The sequence below is a fragment of the Eublepharis macularius genome, chromosome 7, assembly GCF_028583425.1.
Source record: "Eublepharis macularius isolate TG4126 chromosome 7, MPM_Emac_v1.0, whole genome shotgun sequence".
NCBI classification, from domain to species: Eukaryota; Metazoa; Chordata; class Lepidosauria; order Squamata; family Eublepharidae; genus Eublepharis; species Eublepharis macularius.
Genome location: NC_072796.1, coordinates 73,876,136 through 73,902,526, shown reverse-complemented (window position 1 = coordinate 73,902,526; position 26,391 = coordinate 73,876,136). Strand labels below are relative to the sequence as shown.

Sequence of the window (26,391 nt, the reverse complement as noted above, 5' to 3'; positions counted from 1 at the left end):
ACAGTATTTTATTTTCATTTACTTCATTTATACGCTACTGTGATGGAATCGCATGAAAATATCAGGATTGCCAAATGCTGCATCCAGCAAAAGGCAGGTAAAGAAAAAGTAGGCGGAGGAGAGGATGATTGACAGATCCCTTCCCCGTCCTGTGGCTAGCCAGAGAAAGAATGGCAGTTGGCAGTAGAATGATGAGCTGACAGTTGGTGCAAACAAAAGGGGAGTTGACAGAAGAAACAGAAAAGTTAGGGAGTTGAAGGGTGGCATTTGACCATAGAGGGTCATACTAAAACGCCTCTGTCTGAGGAAAAAAGAAAAAGGTGTACCCTTACTGCTAATTCAATCCTGGGTTGTATCAAAGGGGCCATAGCATCGAAATCACAGGAGGTCATAGCCCGTCTCTATACTGCCTTGGTCAGGAGTATTGTGTACAGTTCTGGAGGCCTCACTTCAAAAAGGATGTGGACAAAATCGAGAGGGTGCAGAGGAGAGCGACAAGAATGATCAGGGGTCTGGAGACTGAGCCCTACGAGGAAAGCCTGAGGGCCTTGGGAATGTTTAGTTTGGAGAAGAGGAGGTTGAGGGGGGACATGATTGCTCTCTTTAAATATCTGAAAGGCTGTCATTTGGAGGAGGGCAAAGAGCTGTTCCAGTTGGCAGCAGAGGGTAGGACACGAAGCAATGGGCTAAAACTACATGCACAAAGGTACCGGCTGGATATTAGGAAAAAACTTTTTCACGGTCAGAGTAGTTCAAAAGTGGAATCAGCTGCCTAGGGAGGTGGTGAGCTCCCCTTCACTGGCAGTTTTCAAGAAGAGGCTGGATGAAGACTTGTCAGAGATGCTTTAGGCTGATCCTGCACTGGGCAGGGGGTTGGACTAGATGGTCTGTATGGCCCCTTCCAACTCATGATTCTATGTACATTCTATTCTTTGTGTAAACATAAAGTTTATGAAGCACTTTTAGTCCCAGTACTAAAGTGGGACAATGAGCACTAAATTTTACTAAAACACAAGAGAACTGGGAACTTATAGCTGGCAACGGAAGTGGGTAAAAAGGAGTCCCCCCTTCAGCCAAAGGAACAGGGTTAGAGCTTTGCTATAAGCATAATTCCTGCCCAGTATCTGGAGAGGGTTTTAACTCAGTGAAATACCCTGAGATCTGCAGTAAAAGGGAGTGTGCACTGTGGGTGCATAAATCGGAGCACCTGATCTGTGAAGAGATGAAAAAGGAGGAACTGTACTGCAAAGAGATCAAGTCTGATAACACCAACCTCTCATCAAAGTCAGCAAACATAAGAAACTAAACTTTACCAAGTGTTTTGTGACTTACGTAAGTGAAGTAATCTGTGCAAAACCCACCTAACTTCAGCTTTTAAGTACCTGCCTACATTTCTACCTATCCATCTTATCTGTGAATAAACCTTTTGTTATTTTTTAAACTTCCATAAGCCTCGTGTGCCAGTTTCATTTCTAAGGGAAAGGTAAACCCCTGTTTTCCCCTCTACTTAAACTTGGCTGGGTAACATCACAACCTATATATTCTTTAAGGGTGGGACTGTAAAGAAAGTTAAAACTCCAAACACAAACATGCTATTGAAGGCTTCCCAGCCCAGTAAACAGCTTCATATGCTCTGGGAGGAAAATTTTACCTCAAAGTAAGGGAAGGTCAACCCAAGCTAGAGTGAAGAAAGGAGTTTGCGACAACTGCAATACTGTCGAATGCTTTCACGGCCGGAGAACGATAGTTGTTGTGGGTTTTCCGGGCTGTATTGCCATGGTCTTGGCATTGTAGTTCCTGACGTTTCACCAGCAGCTGTGGCTGGCATCTTCAGAGGTGTAGCACCAAAAGACAGGGATCACTGAGAGATCTCTTTTTGGTGCTACACCTCTGAAGATGCCAGCCACAGCTGCTGGCGAAACATCAGGAACTACAATGCCAAGACCACGGCAATACAGCCCGGAAAACCCACAACAACCAACTGCAATACTCCCCAATGGGGACCCAAAGCAACTCACGTTCTTCTCTCTTCTATTTTATACCCACAACAGCCCTATGAAATAGGTTAGGTCAAGAGAGTGTAACTGGCCCAAGGTCATACAGTGAGCTTCCATGGCAGAGCAGGGATTTGAGACCCAGGTCTTCAATAGTATTGAAATTCTGTTCACAATCTGTGCTGTTGTAAAACTGCTATTTATTTCACTGAGGGTTTTACTAGGAAAAGTATAGAGAGCTATACTATCCTTCAACTAAAGTCACATTTAAATGCAGTCTCTCTAATTTCCCTCTTTAATTTTTTAAAATATGATTTTCAGCTGATATTTCGAAACAGCCAACTTTTCACAGAAGAATTGTGGAATTAGGAGTGATTTGGATGGCTCTCTTGATGGTTCCTTCCTTAGGAATTTGCTTGTAAGCCTAATTCTTATTTGTAAAAGGAATATGTGTGTGTGTGTGTGCGCGCGCGCATTCTAACCTGTAGCATAGCTAGCAGCAAAATATTTACATTGCCTACCTGTTTAGATCATATTGTACATTTTGAGTCAGGTCTACATTGAGTAGAATGAAGTCATGGATGTGGCACCTGGAGAAGGGAGCTTTTGGTGACCTGGAATTCAGTTTGCTGTTCCACTTCTGAATGCCTAGTATTGCATAATGGACAATTTTTGGTGTAGCTTCAATATGCTGCAGAACACTCTTCAGAGACACATTTTTACTGGTTGTTCCTTGATCTGTGGAATGACTATGAAAAGGAAAAGAAACTCATACTATACTATATTATCATTGCACTCAGAAGTGCAAAGCTGTAGTTATACTAATATAACATGTTATAAGTAACACATGTCAAGCGGCTAGTTTTTAAATGGCAGTTTTGAACTATTACTGAATAGTACTAAAAAAATTTCAGGTTATAGTAGACATTGTTTTCCTTTTGTCTTTTTAAAACCTCTCTTTATTGTCAAACACCAGAAGTGTGACAAAACTACAGAATGGTGTACCAAATTAATTTCCCAAACCTGGCATTAATTCAAAATTCTGCTGGAGGCCCCATCTATCCACCCGTCTGGATAGGAGATATTAATTGCCTGGCATAACATCTTGTTTAGTCCTGACGTAGAAGGATCTCAGTATGAGGAGAATCAAGTGGTCCACACAGCTACACTCCAGCTTAACTCAATCTCTGGTGAAGGACAACCTCCGGTATCTGCACCAAGAACTAATGCAGGACCCAGCTCCTGAAACATGTTTACTGTCAACAGACCCCCTAATATTTCAACTGATCTTGACAGAGGGTAGTTTGATCAAGAGTGTAAAACTGCCAGAAAAGAGCTAGTACACTATACTTGACAGATTCACCACATAAGAAAGGAACATCTGTCATCTCATATTTTAAAGGTCAGCTTATAAGTAGCTCCTTGGGCAGAAGAAGCTTGACTTTGTTAAATTGCCATGGCAGGAACTAGGTCTGGCAGCCCAAGAAAAGAGGGAGTCCTGGTTCTGGGGACTTGTTTCCTTTGGTTTAGGCAGATCTCCACCCCTCCCTCTATTGGAGGCTCAGATCTCAGCAAAAAACTGGCATGCTTACTGGCTAGGTATTCAGCACCCGCCCCCCTCTATTAGGGAGAATGAGGCAGTGAAGCAGACACCACCTTTAGATCTGCCCAACTCACCACAATGGCCTCCCATCACAGCATCTGAAATAAGAGGCCTCATCTCCTCCAGTAAGTCCCCTGGCGAGGACTTAGATCCAGAGGAGTTAGCTGTGTTCGTCTGTAGTAGTAAAATAGAAAAGAGTCCAGTAGCACCTTTAAGACTAACCAACTTTACCGTAGCATAAGCATTCGAGAATCACAGTTCTCTTCTTCAGATTCAGTTGCATCTAAAGAAGAGAACTGTGATTCTCAAAAGTTTATGCTACAGTAAAGTCTTAAAGGTGCTACTGGATTAGCAACCCCTCCACCCCCCCACTTACCTGGCCAGAGGGAGAGCGGAAGGGACATCAGCTGGGTAGCGGGATTGCCGCCACCACCACCACAGGAGCGTGGTGGTGGCCTGGAGCCAGCCAGCTCCTCTGCCACCGCACCACTTCCTGAGCCTGCTGGGTAGCAGGAAAGGCCGGAGCCATCTTCTCTGGCCCTTCCTGCCACTCAAATGGCTGTGGCACCATGGCCTCCATTTGAGGGGCAGGAAGGGCTGGAGGAGGCGGAGAAAGCCCTTCCTGCCCCTCAAATGGCTGCCGCCGTGGCTATTTGAGGGGTAGGAAGGGTTTTCTCTGCCTCCTCTGCCACCCCGCGGGTGGCGGGGAGGGCCACAGCCACCACTGCTGCCAACAAGGTAAGTCGGGTGGCTGGGGGTGGGGTGATGTTTAAAGGGCCCCGCCGCTGCTTGCAACCTCTAAACTCAGCCCCGAGGCTTTCTGAAGCATTCCAAATGCTTTGGAAAGCTTTGATTCAGGATTTCCAAATCAGGGCCCAGAAATCCCGAATCTTTACGGATCGGGTCCGATTTGGGCATTTTTTCTGAATTGGATTCCCGAACCGCACATCCCTAATAAGCACTATTGATCACTGCCTGACTCTTTACCAGTTCTCAACAGTGTATTAAGGCCCCACCAAGGCCATGTTTGCAGCATTTGTGGATCTAAATGCTGCCTTTGACTCACTCAGTAGATAGGAACTGAATATAGGCAAGCTAGCAGGCACTAATATCAATAATCTATTGTTCCTGATTTGGGAATTACATTCCAATATGTCTGCTAGAGTACGCCCCACTGATTTTTTAAAAGATGAGAACCTCATTAGGGGGTCAAACAGGAGCACATTTTGGCCCCTTTGCTCTTCAATCGGTAAATGACATTTCTAAGATTGTCAGACCCTAAGTTCTTTCCACTATCCTTGGGGTGTAAAAAAGGATTTATTCTCATATACACAGATGACATGAGGTTAGCGTCCTTAACTTGTATTTAAGGAAGATGCTGAACAAACTGGGCAATTTCTGTAATGGCAAGGCCTTAAACAACAACTTTGCCAAGACCAAAGTAATCTTCTTTGGGAAGAGACATCAAAGATTTAAATGGTCAATAGGTGGCAATTTCATTGAACAATGTAGAACCTTGGGGTGACATTTAGTGAAAACCTCTCATGGAAAGCCCACCTGGCAATAACAAAAGCCTCACTTTCAAAAAATGCTGGGGACATCTTTAAATTTTACACTTCAAAAGGAGTTTTTATTTGAACTATTCTAGTATAAGGCCATCCTGCAGCTTCTATATGGTGCAGAGATCTGGGGTTGGAATGAATGTCTGATCTCGACCCTGGAACCAATCCAAAATCTCTTTTTTGAAGAGAATTCTGGGTTTACCATGCAGCACTTCAGCAGCTTTAGTACAGCCTGAACTTGGGTTACTTTCTATGAGAGCCTGTTTGCACTTGGCCTTATTTAGATTTTGGAGAAAGCAACAGATTTTTCCACTAGTCTACTCTTAAGGCAAAACAATGCACTGTTTCATTCAGATACCATCTGCACAGCAGACTGCGCTAGATCGAAGCACAAGTCTCTGTTCCAAATTTTCTCCCTGGTCAAGTTGTTTAAGAGGGTGCATAAGAGAGCCTCTTATTGGACCAAACCCACCATTTCTAGTCCTAGAATGGCTTTAACTTCTTTAAGATTTCAAACCACGCCTTCAGCCATTCTAGACTGTTGTTAAAACACAAATACTGATTGCTGCCCATTTTTGTATTCATGGAGCTTCAGTCCCTGAAGACCTTTCACATTATATTTTGTTCTGCTGTTCCTATACAGAGCTCAGAAATAAATTTCTTGAGGAAATCTTAAAATCCCTCCCTGTGGTAGAAAAACTAATCTTCCTTTTTTCCAATTTGGATCCATACGTCTCTTACAGAGTAGCACAATTCACCCTGGCAGCCAAGAAAATCCGGGCTCAAGCTGTGCTTCATAATTGAGACTCCTTTACCTGTATATAACAGAGGTGCGAATGTATTTTAATGTACTTTTATGTATTTTTAACATTAATGTTTTATTGTTTATTGTTCATGTTTTATTTATGTGTTTTATTTGTTTAATTGTGATGGCCTGTTGCCACATGCAATAAGCATTATTCTGATTGTAAATTACCTGGATTGTTCTTGGATACTATGGCTGTTCCATAAAACACAAGTGTCATCCATAACAACAATGAAAGGCCAGACACACTGACGCTTGACCCCTAGCTCTTCTAGTCGATTCCTCTCCAGTTCTAAGTTATGGTAAGAAAGCTCCTTAATAAGGAATCTGGCAGCACCTGAAATATATAACAGATTATTTCAAACAGAGCAGACTAAAGCCCATCTCTAGGCCGCTACATAAGACAAAACAGTTTGACTTTATTAAGTATATACTGTAGAAAGTTTCTATTACAAGCTCCTAGCACTAGGATGACATGGATATGTTTTCTGAAAAGGTGCCAAAGAACAATACAGGGGCTGCGCAATGATGTCACTCCTGAAGTGACGTCATCATGCTTGTGGGGGGGGTGCATGCACACGCACCCCCATCCCCTAAGGTAAGTGCCAGGCCCCTATCCCCCCCGCTGGGAGGTTGAAGGGGCCTGGCAAACCTAGTTGAGGATATAATAATCAAATATCAAATGACAGATATAAGCAATCCTGAATTTAATATTTAATCTCCATGCCAAAAAGCACAGCATATACAAGGAAAATGGTAAATTAAATAATTGTATGGTGATCCTGGATGTATGACAGCCCCCTAAAAAGTGTTTACTGTAACTTGTATGCAAATGTAAGCCCCTCCCTTTTAAATGGCACACCTGGAAAAAAAACCCCTAGTTTTGCATTGAAGCAAACACTATATCTAGGTTTACACATTAGGAAGACCTAACAGGGTGACAATAACTGCTAGCATGATGCACTGCTGAAAGCAGCAGACTAAGATTAGATCTCAAAATAGATCTCTTAAGCATATGCTTTTGGGCATGTTTAATCATTCAGCCCTTTGGTTTAGACATATTAATTTTGTGTTAGGAAACTCATTTATTTTTGAGAATGTTAATACACTGTTAAACTACTTGCCACTCTTTTGGAATCTAACCACTGGTCATCAGAAATGGACCTTCCATGACCTTATTGTTGCTGAAAGACTTATACATCAACATTAGAAAGACAAAAGCCAGTATTATAAAACTTTTTCCAACTGGCTGTCCATTATTCCTAACAGAAAAGTCTCTGGTTTCAGCTGAAGTTTAATCTTCAAAATCTTCTGCATCGATGATTGTATCTGCAACCAAAAACTCTTTGCTTTCTTACATGTCCACCACATATGAAAAAATGTCCCTTCTTGTTTAGTACATTTCCAACATACATTTGACACCCCCTTATACATTCTAGCCAATTTTTCAGGAGTCATATACCAACGATACATCATTTTGTAAAAATTTTCTTTAATACTGGAGCTTAATGTAAATTTCAGTTTTTATACTTTATTACAGCAGCAAGAGTACTTTATGCACAAAAGTGGAAAACTACAACATTGCCTACAGTGGAGGAATGGTTGACAAAAGTTTTGGAGTTTGCGTTATTGGCAAAACTTACTGCATTAATTAGAGAAAGGACATTAGTTAACTTCTTGACTGAATGGAAACCATTAATAGACTTTGCATGAAATGGATAACAAGGATTTGTTGGCATCTGGATTTATGGATTAAGAAACATGAACAATAGAAAAAAGAGAGGTTTTGTGACTAACTTAGAATAAGTGGGACTCTAGAAATGATATATACTTGTTGCGGAGAAAATCGGAACTCAACTTGTAGTGTAATTTAGGGTTTTTTTGGTTTTCTTTTTTCTTTTCCTCTTAATTTTATATATATATAGTTAGTATGTCATGTTTATAATTGTATGTTTTTTCTTATTTTCTATGTTTATTGTTTATTATGTTATGGTGTATAGTTTATAGTTTAAATAAATTCAAACAGTAAAGACAAAAGCCCACCTCCTGTGAATCACTGGATTGAAGACCTTATCAACTTATCAACATTTGAATGTATCATATATAGAAATCAACTGTGCATGAACTTATTTTTAGATAATTGGAAATCTTTTATAGATACCAATGTACAGATTTGTCAATAGTGTTTTTGTAGCCAGCACTGTTTTCTTTTTTCTTCTTTTTTATCTTTTATGTTTCTGCACTAATAAAATAAATACTTTTAATTTTTTTTTAAAAAAACTTAACCTAACTCATAGGATTGGAGTGAGGATAAAATGGAAGGGCAGAGAGTCACGTAAACCTCCCTGAGTTCCTTGGAGAAATGACAGGATTAAAATGTAGATAGTTTCAGTTTCAGTTTTATTATTACGAACCAAATTCAAAATTCAGATCAGCATATACAATAAAATATAACAAGTACATTAATTCCAAATTTAAGCATATCTAAGGATTAAGTAGCATACTAAGGATAATAATAGCATACTTTGTAAACCGCTCTGAGTGGGCATTAAGTTGTCCTGAAGGGCAGTATATAAATCAAATGTTGTTGTTGTTGTTGTTATAAATACAACTATGTACTCAAATGAATAAAATCATTAAAATTTGATTAAAATTTCTTAAAAGAAGTTATAATATTCTGTCCGATTGCACTAGCCAGGGCACAGAATCTTGCTACCTTGGCAGTAATTACCTTATAACAATCAGTTAAAAGGAGAGCAGAATAAAACTGATTTGACCTGCCTGTATAGGAAGTGATAATTGGTAAAATGTACTTTGTTCGAATCTCCTGATAAAACTGACAGTATAAAAAAAATGCTCTATTTTCTCTACCAATCCAGATTGGCAGGGGCAGAGATGGTTTACGTACAGGATATGAGCATATCTCCCCTCCAGATGGCAGAACATTAAAATGTGCTAAAGTAAAAAGCCAGGACATATAAGGCTCATGCTCGATCTGCTTGTAAAGAAGTGTCCCATAATCTCTGTTTGATAATTATTCTGGCTCCTTAATAGCCAAGGTGCAGCAGGACTGTGCTATAAAAACCCAGTAGTGACCATTTGCATTCTATTACTGAGACCCAGCTTGAGCAGAAACTGTCTAAAAAAATTAGAGAAGTTAATCCTGAAGGAGCAAATTTTATCTTGAGCCATAGACAGATGGCATGGAACCAGGCCTGGTTTTCCAATGAGACTAATCCAGCCTTGAGCCTGAGCAAAGCAATATGGATGCATCTTGGTATCCCTAATGAAGATCTTAAAAAATCTGATTACTTGAAGTAATCTTTATACAGGGATACCTGCGCGCTGTATGTAAGTTGAGGTACTGTCTTGCCTTAGAAGACCTTCAGGGCATATGGAATATCAGCTTCTTCTTTTGTATGAAAAAAATCTCAGCGTTGCTGAGGCCGTTTTTTGGGCAGATTCCATGTCCTGGGAAAGGTGCACAGCCCATGAACCTGAGGATTGAAATGCAATTCCCAAATACCTGAACACTAACTTGCTCGATCTCATGTCTGTCTATTTGCCACCTTTGTATTGTGGGTCTTTTGGCAAAGACAAGTACTTTGGTTTTAGTTAAATTTATGGTGAGATGTTCCTCATTGCAATAAATCTTGAGCGATTTCTCTATCTATCTCATTTTCTTTCCTCCCTCTCAGAAACAAGAGAAAAGCCTGCATTTTGGTCTCTCATTTTGCCTCACTTACCAACTCCTGCATTGTTGAACATGCCTGGTAAAACCAGCATGATGTGGTTGGGCCAATACTTGCGGTAAAGTGGCATTTCATATTCCTTTACCACTAGGAGATGAAGATGGTTGACACCTTCCATAGCATGGTACAGATTCAAGAGCCCATGTTCATGGCGTCCACTTGAAGGAGTGAAAATAGGACTTTTTACTGCATTCAAATTCTATTGGAAGAACAAGAAGATTACTCTTAGTTTGTCACGGAATATACCCTTCAGTCTGGAAGGGATATGTACACCAGAAGTCCAGTCTGACTATTGTGCAAAGAGAAAGCAATGCCCTCTTTTTCTATTCCATATGCCCCTTCTCTCTCCCATAAAAATCATTGGCTCCAACTGACTTCACAGAAAAAATGTAAGACTGCTTCCAGAAAGGCTGCTGACATTGCGTAAGGTTTTCTATTCTCTCAATACCCTGGAGCTCTCAATTCAATTTATTTGTTTGTTTGCTTCATTTATATCCCAATTTTCTCCTCAATGGGGATTTAAAGCGGCTTACATCATTCTCCTCTCCTCCATTTTATTCTCACACAATGCTGTGACATAGGTTAAGCTAAGAGTGCATGACTGGCCCAAAGTCACCCAGCAATCCTCCATGGCTGAATAGGGTCTCCCAAATCCCCCAACACTCTAACCACTATACCATATCGGCTGTCTCAGCGATGCCAATTACAACATTTTAATTTTTCTCAAGGTGATCAAAGAGAACTATGGCTGTAAAAAGCAGGGCTGATAACAATATGATACATGCCCTCATGTGTCAACCTTCCGTTCACTATATAGGACAAACAGGACCATCCCTATGTAAAAGAATCACTATATCTATTTCTGAATTTGCCCCTATGTGGATTAATAGAGTTAGTGAATGAGGCCAGGTTCAGAGGACAATGTTTCTGAAACCAATAGGTAAATTTTGGAGATATTAAAACTAAAAGTTTAATGTTTTTAAAATATGATAGGTGGTGTAGTGAAAAATGGAAAATGAAATAAGTATTTTTTAAAATTATTTTCAATTTTTGTTCTTTTTCTCTTTGTGTATTCTTTTTTCTTTACTTTCTTTTTCTGCCCTTTTTATTGGGCTTTTAATCTTATTAATAAAATAAAAAGTATTTCTCAAAAAAAAAAAGAAAAATACCAAAACTTAAAAAAGGGAAGGAGTACTGCCCCCCCCCCGCCAAGAAGTATAATATTTGCACATGCATAGACAATGCATTTCCATTCAAGCTGCTGCCCGATGGTGCAGCATCCCTGGGCACTCTGTTGCTGATCTGAAAGCCACAACTTTTCAGCAGAAGAACATCAAAGAACAACTCCAGAAAGAAAGTGCTGAATTGAGATTTGTTCATAGATTTCACACTACGATTACACCCACTCACCCCCAAAGGCTTTGGATTTCTTACTCATTACATGTATGAACTATTCTAGAAAACCTTGTAAATTAAAGTAAGAGAAGTGCCACATGGATTACTGATGAAAACTGAGTACATCTGTTCCCCTCTTAAAACTGAGTGTAACTGAAAGCCAGAGTGGGGTGGGACTTGCTCAAGTCCCTTAGAGTATCTAGAAGAAGAATTTAAATTAAATGCCCATTACAAGCATTAACTAACTTAGCATAACTGGTAAATGATTTCTGTATTTTTCTTGATTAGAATTATCTTTTACAATTCCATTTCCACCCTGTACTTTCGGCATTTCATGAACCCTTGACTCTTCTGGTTTTTTCCCTATCTATAATGGCAGCAGTATGAAGATTCAGTCCATGAAAATTTAAGCTGGAATAAATTTTATGTTTACGGTGTTACAAAATTAGGGGCAGTGAGGCCTTTTTAAAAACATAGCTCACTCTGTGGTCAGAGATGTTTGTGAAATTCTGCTGTATTGTAATCTGATTAATGCAGGGGGGTCCCCTGATACCACTGATCCTGTGGGTGCTTGTGGAATTTTGAGAACATATAGAGAAAATCACTACAAAATGCTGCTATGGAAGACACAGCTAGCCACAAAATGGCTGATATGAGGAGATTAGGAAGTTGCAAGCCAGCTGTCTTATTATAATGGAGGCAGCATACTTATTGGACTTTTCTGAAGCACCTCTTGCTCTAATGAAGTGGAGAAAAAGCCAGCACTGGCTGCTTGCTCTGGGGGAGGAGGAAATGGGTGCCAGGAAATACATTGATGGGCACAATGGGCACCGTATTAGGGGTCACAGGATTCAAGGAAGGCAATATAGTTGGCAATGTAGCTCAGAATTTGGAACACTGGCCTCACAAATAAAATCCTATATTTTTTCCATATGACTCCCCTCTTCAAGGTAAATACATAATGAAAGAAGACACAATATGGGTTTCTTTCACCCCAAAGATTTCCCATGTTTCAGCAACTGAATGGTATAGGTTTTTCATGTTTCCGCATGATGCCCTCCATTTGTGTAGAAACCATTAATAGCCTGTTTTTTCCACATAAAACTTTCTGCTTAAAAAAAAAACCCTGTAAAAAAACCCGTTGTTTCCTGTCTGAAGGGGTACACAGCTCAATTACAGGACTTTGGACTACAGTGACTCTTTTTATTTGCTGATGAACACAAGTGACCAAGACCCTGGCAACAAATAGCATAAGAGAAGAAAATCACCTACCTTTTAGACAAACAGGAGGCTCTGCAAATATAAGGAATCTTTTTAAAAAGTTTTTAAAAGATACTGCATTATCCCTATCCCACATTACTCATGCCTACTTTTTAAAAAAAGGAGAGAATCACCTACACTGTAGCCTGCCTTTCAGCAAAGGGAGGAAGGAAAAGTTGGAGGTGTTTGCAAATACATGGAGGTTTTTAAGAAGTTTTAAAAAAAAGATTATTATATGATTTCTATGTAGTGATGTGTTACTCATACTAAAAAAAAATAAAACAGGGTGGGCAGAGTCATGTAAGATCACGAGGGGGAGCTTCAATGCACATCAGATGTGAAAGGGAAACCACTGCTAAAAATAGAGACAAAAATGGACTACCCTGGGCTGAATTATTTATTTATTTATAACATTTTTATGCTCTCCAGGAACTTGTCCAAGGTGGCTGACAAAAAAATAAAACATTAAAAGATTATTAATTAATTATTAATTCAACCCCAGATTATTAATTTTAAAAGTCTCAGCCCAACACAAAAACACAGATAAAAAAAGAGACCACAAACACCTCAAAGTAACACTCTCCTGGTTAAAACAATGTTGAAAAATCAACCCTTTAATTAAAAGATTTCTCTGTTGCAAGGCCAATTTCACAAAGAATTGCATCAGCAACCAGACTACCACAGAAAATCATCCTGGTGTGGAAGGAGCCAGGGTCCATTTTATGCTGTCCAAACAGATTTTACCCACCTTATCAGATACAAGAGGAAGTCGCATGCTTTCCAGATGCTTGCCCTGCTTGCTGAAGACAAAATAGCTCTCTTTGGACTTGGGAATTATGAAGTGAAGCTGAATCTCTTCTCCTAACATTGAGGATGAGAATGTAAATGCATGCAGCGTGGAGTCAGACACCTGTATGTGAGAGAAAGGAATTGTAACCCACTGTGGTTTGTGATGTTTGAATGTGTGGGTGACTTCTCTGGATGAACTATTACAGAAAATAATTAGCAGTTTAGACTAGAGATGGGCACGAACCTGAATATGAACCAAAAAAACCCATGAACCAGCCTGGTTCGTGGTTTGCGAACCAGTGGTTCATGGAAGCTCATTTCCACGAACTTCCACGAACTGGTCTACTGGTTCATTTGGTTCATATTAAAGGGCAGTTTAAATGGCCATTTCCCCAGGGAAATGGCCATTTAAACTTTTCCTGCTGCTTGCAAGCAGCAGATCCCTTTAAAGTATCAGCTGGCAGGCGGCGGGGGGGATCCCACCCTCGCCGCCTGCCAGCTGATAGTTTAAAGGGACCTACCACTCGCAAGCGGCAGGAAAGGACCCTTTAAACTATTAAATGCCCCTTTCCCTGCTGCTAAGCAGCCAAAAAGGGGCATTTAAACACCACGAACCATGAACTGGTTCGGGAACTTGCCCCAATTCGTGGGAGTTTGTGGTTCTTGCTTCATGGAAACCCACGAACCACAAACCACAAGGTTCATTTTTTTGTGGTTCATGCCCATCTTTAGTTTAGACCCATACTTCTTACATCAGGCCCATTGGGTATCCATGATTAGATTCCCTAACATGCTATTTAGCTGAAAAAAGCAGCCACAGGACAGAGCAATGTAGACAGAGGCCACAGTGCTGGGAAAGAAGTAGTTAACTTCCCCTCCTGCACTGCTTCTCCAGCCAAAAATCCTCTTTGCCCCATTCTGCTTTAAGCTCCAATAGGGAAAAAAAGACAGTACCAAGTATTATGCTTGCATTCTTCCACTAAAGGGACTTAATTCAGCCATGACTGCATTTCTCAGCTAAATTGTATGGCTGGAATGTGATCACACATCATTTCCACACAACCTTAACAGGATAGCCTGCTAACGGAACTTTGGCGGGTTAATTCACTCATTACATATGTCATCGTTTCCCATGCGCAAGCAGGTCGTGATGATCCCGGTTTTAAAGCATTTTTTGTGAAACTTGTTTTGTTCCATTTTCATTTTTGCTGCTGCTTTTTTCACACAATTATCTACCATATCAACGCATCTGGAGGCTTTTTTTCTGCTTCAGAAGAGCCCTCCCACAAATCTCCAATCCCTCCTCCAATCCCATTACCCCTCCTACCCCCAGACGCATGCAAGCATCTGGATTGCATGCACAATCATATAACCTCCCCCCCCGCCTTTTTAAACTTTTTAAAACAGTCCTTGCACTATTATGATAAAGGGATTCATACTGCAGTGCTTGCTCTATTGGATCACTTAGCAATTGGACTCTCAATTACAACGGGCCCTAGCAGTACCTCCCCCACTCCTCCCTCAAAGGGGGGATTGGAGAAGGGGCTCCTCTTCCTCTGGCTCCTTGGATACCGCTTGTGCATGGCCCTCACAAGACCCTGCGGAGGCAGCGGGGAGCCCTGCCCCTGGCTACTGCAAGACCTTGGGAGGGCCTCACTGCCACACTGAGCCTTTCCATGTCTCTGGAAGCCCAAGGAGGCAGCGGGGAAGCAAACTATTTTGTTCCCAACTTGCTTCTTATCCCTGAGTACTATGCCTGCATGGGGATAAGGAGTGAGTGGTCAGTTTGCCTTTTATATAGTAGGATATGGAATCATGCAATCGCGCTACTCTACTGTTCACATATTTATGAAACACTTTTGCATTTAAAACTTTGAGCGGGAAATCAACGGTAGAGAATGCTGTACTACATATGTCCCGTTTCTACAGAAGCTGAAAGACAGAACAATGGTATAGCACAATACTGCATGCGCTCAAAAAAAAAAAGGAAAGTTGGATGGGAATGTGACAACATCATTTGTGACAAGGCGCAAATAAAGAACACATTTTCTGTTTTGGGACATTTTTTCCTCAACACTCACAAAACATGCATGAGGACGATGCATGTGAAAGGTGAGTTCTCGAAGCGGATTGGGAAGAAGCGGCTTTGGGACAGTGAAAACCTCAAAAACTTGGAGCATATGGAAGCAACAGCAGCTTTTTGTATCTCATGTAGTTTGGCCTTGAGTGCGTGTCTTTACAAATTAATGTGTACGAATAGAATAATATGTCCATAAAGGTTCAGAGATGTATGGACTCCAGAACATAGTGTAGTATATCAACTGTCCTTTGAAGACACCAGTTTTTAACAATCTTTGCTTCTCCAAAAAATCTTGGGTGTTACAGTTTAGTGGGGGCATGGAGATATTTCAGTTAGGGATCCTTGACTGCTAGTTTCCCTTGCAGAACAACACATTCTGAAGTTCACAGGAAACAACAAACAACAGTTAGATGGGCTCTACTCTGAAATGTAAACATGCTCTTTGTTAATTGTAATTAATATCTTTGAAGCATGTACCTGGGCTGAAGGATTTATATCCATGTACTGATGGCATTGTTCACAGTGATGAAATGTATTATAAGCTGCATATTTAGTCAACATCATAGACACAGTAATCCGTTTTCTGAATTTCTCAGCTTTGGTTTCTTTGTTTGGCTCTGTAGACAGAGATAAAAAAGGAAAGCAGTTAAGATATTTATTATTATTTATTTTATTTATTTATTATTTCGATTTATAAACCGCCCATCCTCAGGGGTGGTTTAAATATGTTAATTTCTACTAATTATTTCTAAGTAACAGTAGTAAAATCAGTTTTCACTTACCTTGCAACTGCTCTGTATACACAGGGCTCATGAAGGCATACTTTGGATCATGTACACTGAGGTCAAAAGGAGTTTTACTGATGATTTCAACATCAGGCCACTGATCAGTGCTGGACTGTGCAATTTCATTGTCCTTGGTATGATCTCAAAAATTAAGATTTGTGAATAAACAAACAATCATAGTATTTGTTAGAGTTTTTCTAAAGATCCTCATGAACATCCTATGTATTCTTTCTGTAATTCTTTCAGAGCTGGAGAGTACTAGAAAGGATCCAGCAAGTCTATTCTTACAAGAAAAAAATGCCAACATGATTGGTATAAAATCCAGATTCCACTAAGACTGTAACAATAATGGCCATATGCATTTCTAAATTCCCAAATTACGTTCTAAAAAGTATGGATGAAATATCTTTTCAGATATACACTAGCAGCTATATTTATACATCACCGTTCCCCATCGCTCAGACTGTCTTACAACACTAGGTTTAAAACCTATAAAATACAATTAAAGCCCAAATAACTCCCCTCTACCATAGAAAAAAAGGCCTGCAGCCTACACCTCTAGCAATTAAAAGGGCCTTGATGTTAGCCCCCTGAGCTTTTCAAGGATCCACAGCGTGAGAGGTAACACAAAAAAGACACAGGCTCTGATCAACACCAGGAAGGCTACCTTAGGGGGGGGGCAACAGCCAGTAAACGGCAGCCTGAGGACCGTAGTTGGTGCACATGGAGATACACATCAAGACTTAAGAGGCTTTTCAAAAGGCCAAAGCACAGACAGCTCATCTCAGTTTTCATGGAATATCTTCAAAAATGTCCCTTCTTGTTATTGTTTATATATATTACTTATCAAGGAGAATTTTGTTTTAGCATACTTTTATAGGATAATATATTTGATATTTTTGTACCCCAATGTTACTATGTCCGAGATTATTTCCAAAGAATACTCTTGAGAAAAGGGTTCAAACTTTTGTTCCTTCTCAACGTTCCTTGTCATTAAAAAATATTATCTGTACATAACTGTTTTGATTTCAACTGCACAGAAAAATATATCTGTTTTGTCACGGATCCTTCACTCAGTGAAGGTATTGTTATTCTCAAGAATATTTATATTTGGGACTGTTTTGCATGCTACCTAAGGGCGGTCCTGACAGAGATTTAGGAGATGTTGAAAAGCTGCCAAGATACTTAATCCTGAGAGCACTACTCTCAGGCAGTCATCTGATTCTGTACAGAGTAGACCCTCAGGAAGACAACAGAAGGCAAAGAGAGAGTCTGCATTGGGGGGAGGAAAACAGTGCCTCCTCTTAAAGAAACGTTAAGAGTCCTCAAGTCTTCAGAATATATTCCTTGCAGTTAATGGCCCACAGCCTGTTAAAATTAGCTGGGCAGGTTCACTAGGGTGGATTTGATTGTGTATTGTTGTTTTAATTTATTGTACCACTGTATAATGTTGTGACCCGCCCTGAGCCAGCTTGTGGGTAGGGTAGGCAAAAAATCTAATAAATTAAATTTACGCTATTTGCCATTCACATTGACGATTTTATAGATGGAAAGGTCTAGAAGAAATGTGCTGGACACAAGCACATCTAACTGTCACACGGGAACTTTAGTGAAAATGGATGGGTCAGCTGGGGGAGGCATTAGTTATATTAAATGCTCCCCTACCCTATTTCTTCAAAAACATAACTATGTACTGAGACAAAATCAGTACATCCTACTGTGCGTCCTCACAGCCCTTACCAGAAGGATCCAGAACAATGTGATGAAATTAGGAACAAACCACTGATGTTCCAGAACAACAATATTTTGTCCATTTATCTACTCAAATACATACAAGCTGGCAACAAGGAGCATCTGTTTGGCAGAGAGCCTACCCATTCTCCTGACAGACGTGCCTGGGATGTTCAGCTGAGAGCCAAACTACAAGTGACGTCTTACACAGGTTGGACACTAGTCGGCTTCCCTCAAGTTTTGATGGGAAATGTAGGCATCCTGGTTTTACAGCTTGGATCTCCATTACAGCTGCAAGACCAGGATGCCTACATTTCCCATCAAAACTTGAGGGAAGCCGACTAGCGTCCAACCTGTGTAAGACGTCACTTTTAGTTTGGCTCTCACTCTTCAGCAGCCAGTTTTTGCTGTGCTTTGCTTTTCCTCAAGCCCATTCATTCCCCCACTCAAATAAAATGAGAATGGCACTCTACTTTTCCATGAGATACAAAGAAGAAAAGCACAAACTCCAACCACTCCAGCTTTTTTCTGAAGAAGTTCACAACAACCGTTGACCCCAAAGCAGGTGCTGATACTAGCAAGAGATGACCACAGTTAGGTTGAACCCTCCAGTGAGGTATGAGTGTAGAATTGCCATAAGAAGTGCCAATAGGTAAAAAATGGTGAGATTCCCTTAGTGTTCAGAGTGGAATGAGGTTATTGGATATTAGCACCTATGGCCAGCCCTTATCATTTCTGGGGTGGAAAAAATCCCAAACCCCATCACTGCCTCCGCAATGAAACACAGCTTGTTGCTTCTCTGCCCAGGAAGTATTTGAAAATCTCTTCCAAGATGAACCACAACTCTCAGGTGAGAGAATGTTACTTGGAAAGCTGTCCTCCTGGAATATTTGTGGGCATTGCAGCAGATTTAGCAAAGGTGATGAGAGAAATTCAATTCCAAAGAGCAATTATATCCTGAATGAATCATCAGGGCTTTTTGATAGAGAAAGTATGCAACAGGAACGGGTACTGCAAGAGGTTCAGGCTACAACTGGTGACTGTCATAGGACACCTTGTTTGGAATGCTGAAACTTTCAAGAGTTTCATTAACTTCTTGAAGCATGGGTGCAAATGCTCATTGAAAACACTACCACCTCCATGTACTGTTGAAGTGATGACTTTTGGGGACCCATGAGCAACCTAGAGGTCAACCAGCACTTCGGGGGCTCCTTCCAAATGTCTCAGAAGATCTTCCATAAAGACGAGTAATGCAGCATGTAGGTACAGCAATCACTTGTCATTAGGTTTGCAATCAGGTGTTCAATCTCTTGACCACGATCTGAGCAACAAATTTGAGATATACACCTCCACCTTTTGTAAAATCTTCGGGGAGGTGAACTTCTCCTGCAGTCTGTAAGAATACCAGGTTCTTGGCAAGACGATGGCCAGTATCCTGAAGCTAGGATTCTCAGGATGTCTGGCCTTGATTAATTCAATTTGAATTCAGGCCTGGGTTTGGGATGGAAACAGCCTTGTTCACCCTGGCTATCTTTGCTGGGAGAGTGACAGAGGAATACGTTCCTATTGATTTTCCTGGGCTGCGGTGTTCAGTACCTTAGCCTGTGGTATCCTTCTGGTGAGAGTGGGGGAGGAGCACTGTGCTTTGATGGTTCTACTCTTACTTCACTGGCCAACTCCTGAAGGTGATGCTGGGAGATTGCTGCTTGGCATTTATGTCATGGGATCCCAAAGGAATCCATCTTCTCTCCCATGCTGTTTAACATCTACATGAAACCACTAGGAGGGATCATCAGGGGATTTGAAGTAAGGTGCCAATATGCAGTTGACACCCAGCTCTCCTTTTCCTTAACAGCTGAGTTAGGTAGGTTTGTGGAAGGTCTGAACAGGTGCCTGGAGATGGCCCTTGGATGGATGAGGGCCAGGAAAACTGAAGCTCAATCCAGACAACACTGATGTAGAACTGGTCAAGGGCAAGGCTGCTTGAGGACTGTGGATTCAACCTGGCCTGGAGGAGGTAGCACCCCGCCCCCTCAGGAACAAGTTCATCACTTGGGAGTACTGATGGATCCTGGCCAACAGTTGGGAGCTCCTCTGCTGCATGTAGTGCTTTTTATTGGCTTCAGCTGATTCACTGGCTATAGCTATTCCTTGAAAAGTGTGATTTGGCCATAGTGATTAATACTCTGGTCTGATTACATCCAAGTTAGATTACTGTAATATGTTTTCTGTTAAGCTGCCTCAGAAAAAACTTCAGCTCATCCAAAATGCAACATCCAGGTTATTGGCAGTGGTGGGATACAGGGATCATATCATCCCAGTGCTGAAAGATCTGTGCTGACTGCCCATTTGCTTATGGGCATAATCAGGGCTTTTTTTCTGTGAAAAGAGGTTATAGAACTCAATGGCACCGTATGCACATGCACAAAGTGCGCGAGCACTCCTGGGACCACACGATGGATGATGTCACTTCCGGGAAGTGACATAATCACACAGGGCATGATCACCTCCGGAAGCACTCCCACGATTTGAGTGTTCCCCCACCCAGCAGAGGCCAGATCCTGCCCGTTTCGGACCCGTTTCAGCCATTTTGGGCCCAAGATGGCTAGGATCAGGTCTGAAACAGTCAGGATTGGGCTGCTGCCAAGCGGGGGAGTGTTCCCCTGCCTGGTAGAGGATGGATCCTGGCCATGTCAGGCCTGATCCTGGCTTTTGGGCCCGTTTTGGCCATTTTGGTGTAGTGGTTAAGAGTGCAGGACTCTAATCTGGAGAACTGGGTTTGATTCTGCAATCCTCCACTTGAAGCCAGCTGGGTTGCCTTTGATCAGTGACAGCTTCTAGCTCTCTCAGGGTGTTTTGTTGTGGGGATAATAACATACTTTGTAAACCATTCTGAGTGGGTGTTAAGTCATCCTGAAGGGCTGTATATAAATCAAATGTTATTAATGTTATTATTTGGGGCCTATTTGGCCCAATTTGAGCCTGAAACGGACAGGAGCGGGGGAGGGGGCAGTTTTGAGAATTGCCAGAACACTGTTCCGGAGCGTTCTGGCAGGAAAAAAAACATAATACAAACTGCTGGTTCTTACCTTTAAAGCCCTAAATGGCTTGGGGCCAGACATATCGTCCAGACTGCCAGTTAACATCTGCCTCACAAGTCTTGCTCTGTTCCCCCGCCTTAAGAGGTGAAGCAGGTAGCAACCAGAGATATGGCTTTTTCAGTTGTGCCATCATGTCTGTGGAATGCCTTTGCCCTTGAGACTTGCCTGGTGCCTATGTTGCTTTTTTAGGCATAAAGCCAAAATATTTCTGTTCATCCAGGCTTTTAATTAAGAGTTGATCTTTTTAAATACTATTTTAGACTGGAAATTGTTATTTTAAGCTGTCAGCCTGTTTTTATGGTGTATGTTTTTATGCGGTTCTGGTTTTTTAATGCTGGATTTTAATTAGTATCTTTTAATGTTGTTTTTATTATTTTTAGTTTGTAAGTTGCCTCAGGCAGCTTTCTGAAGAGGTGGCATACAATTTTCTAAATAAATAAATAAATTGTACTCATATTGATATTCTGACACCTGAGCAGTCCTGTGGCGAAAAATATTATAACAGACTGTGCTGCAACACCATGGCAATCTGGATGTTTGTGCATTCCAAGGGGCCGCTCATCAGTATGTATGCTGGGGTGTTTGCCACAAGCCAGCCATGACACAGATATTTTTTGCTGCTCCTCACTGGGGAATAACAAGTTGGTCTGGGGAACTTTCTTCTCCAACCATGCACAGGTGGGTAAGTTAATCTGGTGATCATTACAGACCGAGACCTATTCAGATATGGCCCATGTCCCTACTGGCTTCCCCATAGTGCAATTTTAAAAAACCCTACAACTATGATCACAGATGGTTCTAGATACAAAAGGAGAGAACATTTGGGCATCTGAAAGAGAGTTGGTACTCTCTATGCACACTATTGGATGTGGAAGAAGACCTGTTTGTGGAGCTGAAAGGAACACTCTGAACTTCCTTTGCCTTGTGAACCCAAAGTGCAGGTTCAAAGGTAGGCTCCACATTCCACAGAGTCATTGATACATACTCTTTCCGACCAGCACACTTCACTCTCAAAGAAACTGTTGCTGTGAAAATCACCTGATATTATTATACATGTCAGTTATGTATAATAATAATAATAACAACAACATTCGATTTATATACTGCCCTTCAGGAAAACTTAATGTCCACTCAGAGTGGTTTACAAAGTATGTCATTATTATCCCCACAGCAACAAACACCCTGTGAAGTGGGTGGGGCTGAGAGTCACAGAAGCTGTGACTGATCCAAGGTCACCCAGATGGCTTCAAGTGGAGGAGTGGGGAATCAAACCCAGTTCTCCAGATTAGAGTCCCACGCTCTTAACCACTACACCAAACTGGCTCCAACATTTGTCCAACTTGTAAAAAGAAATCCCTGAGCATTGTATACAATATTGTTTGAAGGTTCATGTTTACATCTTAGATTGATAACAACTTTCTCTTTTGGCTGTTGTGGGTTTTCCAGGCTGTATTGCCGTGGTCTTGGCATTGTAGTTCCTGACGTTTCGCCAGCAGCTGTGGCTGGCATCTTCAGAGGTGTAGCACCAAAAGACAGAGATCTCTCAGTGTCCTGAGAGATCTCTGTCTTTTGGTGCTACACCTCTGAAGATGCCAGCCACAGCTGCTGGCGAAACGTCAGGAACTACAATGCCAAGACCACGGCAATACAGCCCGGAAAACCCACAACAGCCATCGTTCTCCGGCTATGAAAGCCTTCGACAATACAACTTTCTCTTTTCTTTCACATATTTATTAATTTATTTATGGTGTGTGCTCTTCCAGAGAGACAAGCTTCTTTCACAAAGGACAAACGAATCTGAAGGAGATGAGCCAGCCTGAGAGCAGTATGTGTCTAAAGTATTTAAGTATATATTTAATTCTCAGTGGGGTCAAATCTGTGGGTATTTAAAGTCAGAGAATAGAGCTATGAACAGACAAGACAGATCTTTCTACAAACCTGAAAAACTTTCCAGATTGGAATCACCCAAAATAATAGAAACAGCACCTGTACTTTTAAAAAATGGATGCCCTCAGTGGCTGTTGCTAGGCAACTACACAGTATTGCTAGCCTTTAAGACTTGGTTTCTTTCTGTAAAAGGCAGGGAAAGGGGGCAAGGACCTTTCCAGGATTGTTTTGGCTTTTGAGGTTAAATTTGCTACCGCTCAACTTGCACAACTCACACAGGCCTGACTGCTTGCTATTGTTCAACAGCAGACACCCTATGACAACTAGTGTGATGTAGTGGTTAGTGTTTCACATTAGGATCTGGGACAGCCAGGTTTAAATCATCACTCTGCCATGGAAGCTCACTGGGTGACCTTGGGACAGTCACACATTCTCTGCCTAAATAACCTAACAAGGTTGTTGTAAGGATAAAACAGAGGACAAGAGAATGACGCAAGATCCTTTGGGTCCCTGCCATGGAGAAAGGCAGGGTATAAATTGAATAATACAGCTGAAGATGGGTGACAGGTAAAAGGAAGGTTGGTGGGTAGGTGGGAAGAATGCAAGGAAAGATGAGAATATGAGAGTTGTCAGAAGGAAAGAAAGAGGAAATAGTATGGGGAAGGGTATACAGGGGGAAAAGGAGGTGCTCATCACAAGTCCTTATGGTTCCTCACTGTGCAACTGGGACCAGGCCTGGTAGCCATCATCATGCAACAGGATCAAGGGAGTTTCCCCAGGGAGAGACTGCCAGGGAGAGGGAAGGAGGGAAATGTGAAAATGGGGAGGGGGAAGATAAGGTAGGTTGACACGGGTAGGAAGAGAGAAGGAAGCAGGAAAAGGGAAGAGGCTATGGGGCTTTCATGGAAGGGAAAGAAGAAATAGTGGAGGAGGGGAAATTAAATGCCCCTTTTAAATCTTTATATGCCCCCACTTTTAATTATCACATAGTGCGGACTATACTACATATTGTTCCATACACTGTTAATAAGAAGGCATTTGGACAAATAAACAGAATAATAATCAATTGCCTTAGTGTTCTAAAATAGAAAATATTTCATACAACACTTTCCTTCATTTCCTCTCAAATTCCAGTGTTCTAATAAGAAGCTAAAAATTCTTCAGATGGGGGTGGTATCTTATAGATTTCCCCCCGTTTTTTTTACATCTTTAAGACTGCCTATGGTTTCTGTACCTAACTTACTAACTCAAATGAAAACTGGCTTTTAGTACTTACTGGTATTAATGGCTTCCTCATCATACACATCTACTTCCAGTAGCCTGATCAGCATGCGAAAAAGTATTCGCAGGAACTGCAAATAAGAGCCAGTTTTTCCCACCTAATCCAAAGAGGAAGAAAAAATTCTCAGAATATATATCATAAAAAGCAAGACTACAATATCAGAGGCACTTTTTGTCCACTGTTGATTCATTTCAGTGTAGGATATTGTGGAAGTGTATCCTTTTTGACTGCTATAAAAATGTGATGGGGATCACAGGACCTGCATGGACAAAAGCCATGTGGGATGGGGAATGTAGTAAGGATGGGAATTAGGTAAGGCTGAAAGAAAAAGCTGATTAGACCCAACCCTGGGAGACTACCTTCCACAATTGTTGTAGCACTCATCTTAAACACCCTGTATAAAAGCCAAGTTCAGGGCCAGGGGCTGCAGTATTCCAGAAATCTGTATTTATGTATTTTCATAAGGTTAGACACCAAACATTCATTAACGTGGTTCCAAAGGCCACTGTGCCTGCTCTCCTGACAGGATGAGCTTTCAAGCACCAAATGGGGTGCTTTAAAGGTGGTTTGGGGATGTGACCCTGGAAAGAAGAAAGCCATTTTGTTCCAGTAGCCATATGTTAATCAAAGCATACAGGGCACTCTAAGGAAGAACCCTTTCACTACCCCCAGTTCCCCATCACTACCAGCCATGCACATTATGATTCTATGGTCCACTGCAGATTGATCTCCAAGACCCAAAGAGATTTGCAAGTACTGTATTATTTACTGGTAGTTAGATACTTCTGTTTTTTTGTAGTAATAGTCTTCTTTATTACAAAAGAGATTTCCACCTACACATGGATTTGGATAATACCAAAAACCTAACAGGCAGTTCCTAGGGGAAAAAAATCAGAACTGCATACATAGTTAGGGCAGTAGCTCTTCACTGTCTTTTGAAGCAACACAGACAGAACAGGAAACAGAAGAGAGGTTGTAGAGACACAGAGAATGTCTAAACTAGGAAATGTGTAGAGTTGGACAAGTAATAACAATGCAGTAAGCTGTGTTAGTCTGTAGTACAGATCCCATGGCCATTGTGTTCTGGCTCATAATAAACACCTAACCTAACATTGGTTAATGATGCTGTTTTTACATCAACCACAAATTTGATCCTGTTTTTCAAAACTGTCTTTTTTGGCCCACTTAAACATTTGGGTTTGAATCCAATGCACTGTGAGCAGAGCAGAGCATGTGTAACATGGCCTTCCCATTACACCTCATTCAAAAGCTATACCTTTGTCAATCATGTGATACAGCCCACATGAATGGGCATGAATGGCATGGGAAGAGAGAAATCAACACAGAGAAGCCCCCTTTATACATGTGGAAATGCTTGCACAAGGGGTGGTTTGCATCACCTGCTGTGATAGCACCCAAAATGAGGGTACTTCTTTTTAGGGATGTGCACTAAAAACATTGGGTTTTTTCAGATTCCAGAATCCGAAAGGCCATATCTATTGATATTCCTGATATATGGCTCCTCAGATACCAGTTTTGTATTTGGATCTGGATTTTCGGGGGGGGGGGATTCTGAAATTATTTGGCTCCATTATTTCCTATGGGGCAATCTTTCCAGGGGCTGGAGGGGCTTTTTTCATCAAATTACACCAAAATTACTGTGGTGAGAGGGCTGTCTGTCCTTTAAAGGCCCCCAAAATTTCAAACAGATTGGGTTAAAGAGTCCAGTTCTATGGGTCCCTGAACAAATTGCCCCTGGCTATTCTATCACTTCATATGGGGAAAAATATCTAATGCTTTATCCTGGACATAGAAGCCTTAGCCAAACACACAAGAGCAAACACTGAACAAAAATCTCCCAATGCAAAAAGAACCAACAAAGCCCAACAGAACCATTGCTGAACCAGAGAATCCCAGTAGAACCATCCTTGCAGCAGGCAGCTGAACAGAAATAAGACACACGTCCCCCTCAAATAGTACTCAATACAATAAATTCATATACAACACTGTATAGTCTACCAATGTCCATTGCATCTGCTCCAAGTGCGTCCGATGAATAGGCGTTGAGTTGAAAACAAATATAGCCCCTGAGAAAGCTAAGACTGCAAAACAAAATCGGCTAGCAATTTTGTCGGGCTGACCGAGAGCGGTTACTTCCTGGTTCTGATTGGGAGTGATTCTAGCAATTCTACATTTACTCCAGTCCTGCATCAAGGAAAGTAACCCTCTCAAGATAAGACACTTCTGTTTGTATGAAATTGTCTTCTAGTATTTATTGCACTACATTTATTTATGGACTATACCTTGGAACGACTTGGAAGGATTTGGATAATAAGAAATTAACCACATAGGAACATTTATATTG

The 26,391-nt window shown here is 41.2% G+C and overlaps 1 protein-coding gene across 3 annotated transcripts in view; it reads right to left on the bottom strand.

Moving 5' to 3' along the window:
• The window catches only part of GREB1L (GREB1 like retinoic acid receptor coactivator), a 247,207-nt gene that overhangs the window by 29,418 nt on the left and 191,398 nt on the right, over nt 1-26,391 (bottom strand). For 2 of the 3 annotated variants that reach the window (XM_054984549.1, XM_054984551.1), the window contains 7 exons: nt 24,021-24,123; nt 16,023-16,166; nt 15,718-15,857; nt 13,120-13,281; nt 9,711-9,915; nt 6,136-6,301; nt 2,516-2,743 (listed from right to left, as the gene is read on the bottom strand). In XM_054984549.1, the coding sequence (XP_054840524.1) occupies nt 2,516-2,743; nt 6,136-6,301; nt 9,711-9,915; nt 13,120-13,281; nt 15,718-15,857; nt 16,023-16,166; nt 24,021-24,123 (1,148 nt within the window). The remainder of the gene's footprint in view (nt 1-2,515; nt 2,744-6,135; nt 6,302-9,710; nt 9,916-13,119; nt 13,282-15,717; nt 15,858-16,022; nt 16,167-24,020; nt 24,124-26,391) is intronic. The other variant, XM_054984550.1, reaches the window with a different exon arrangement.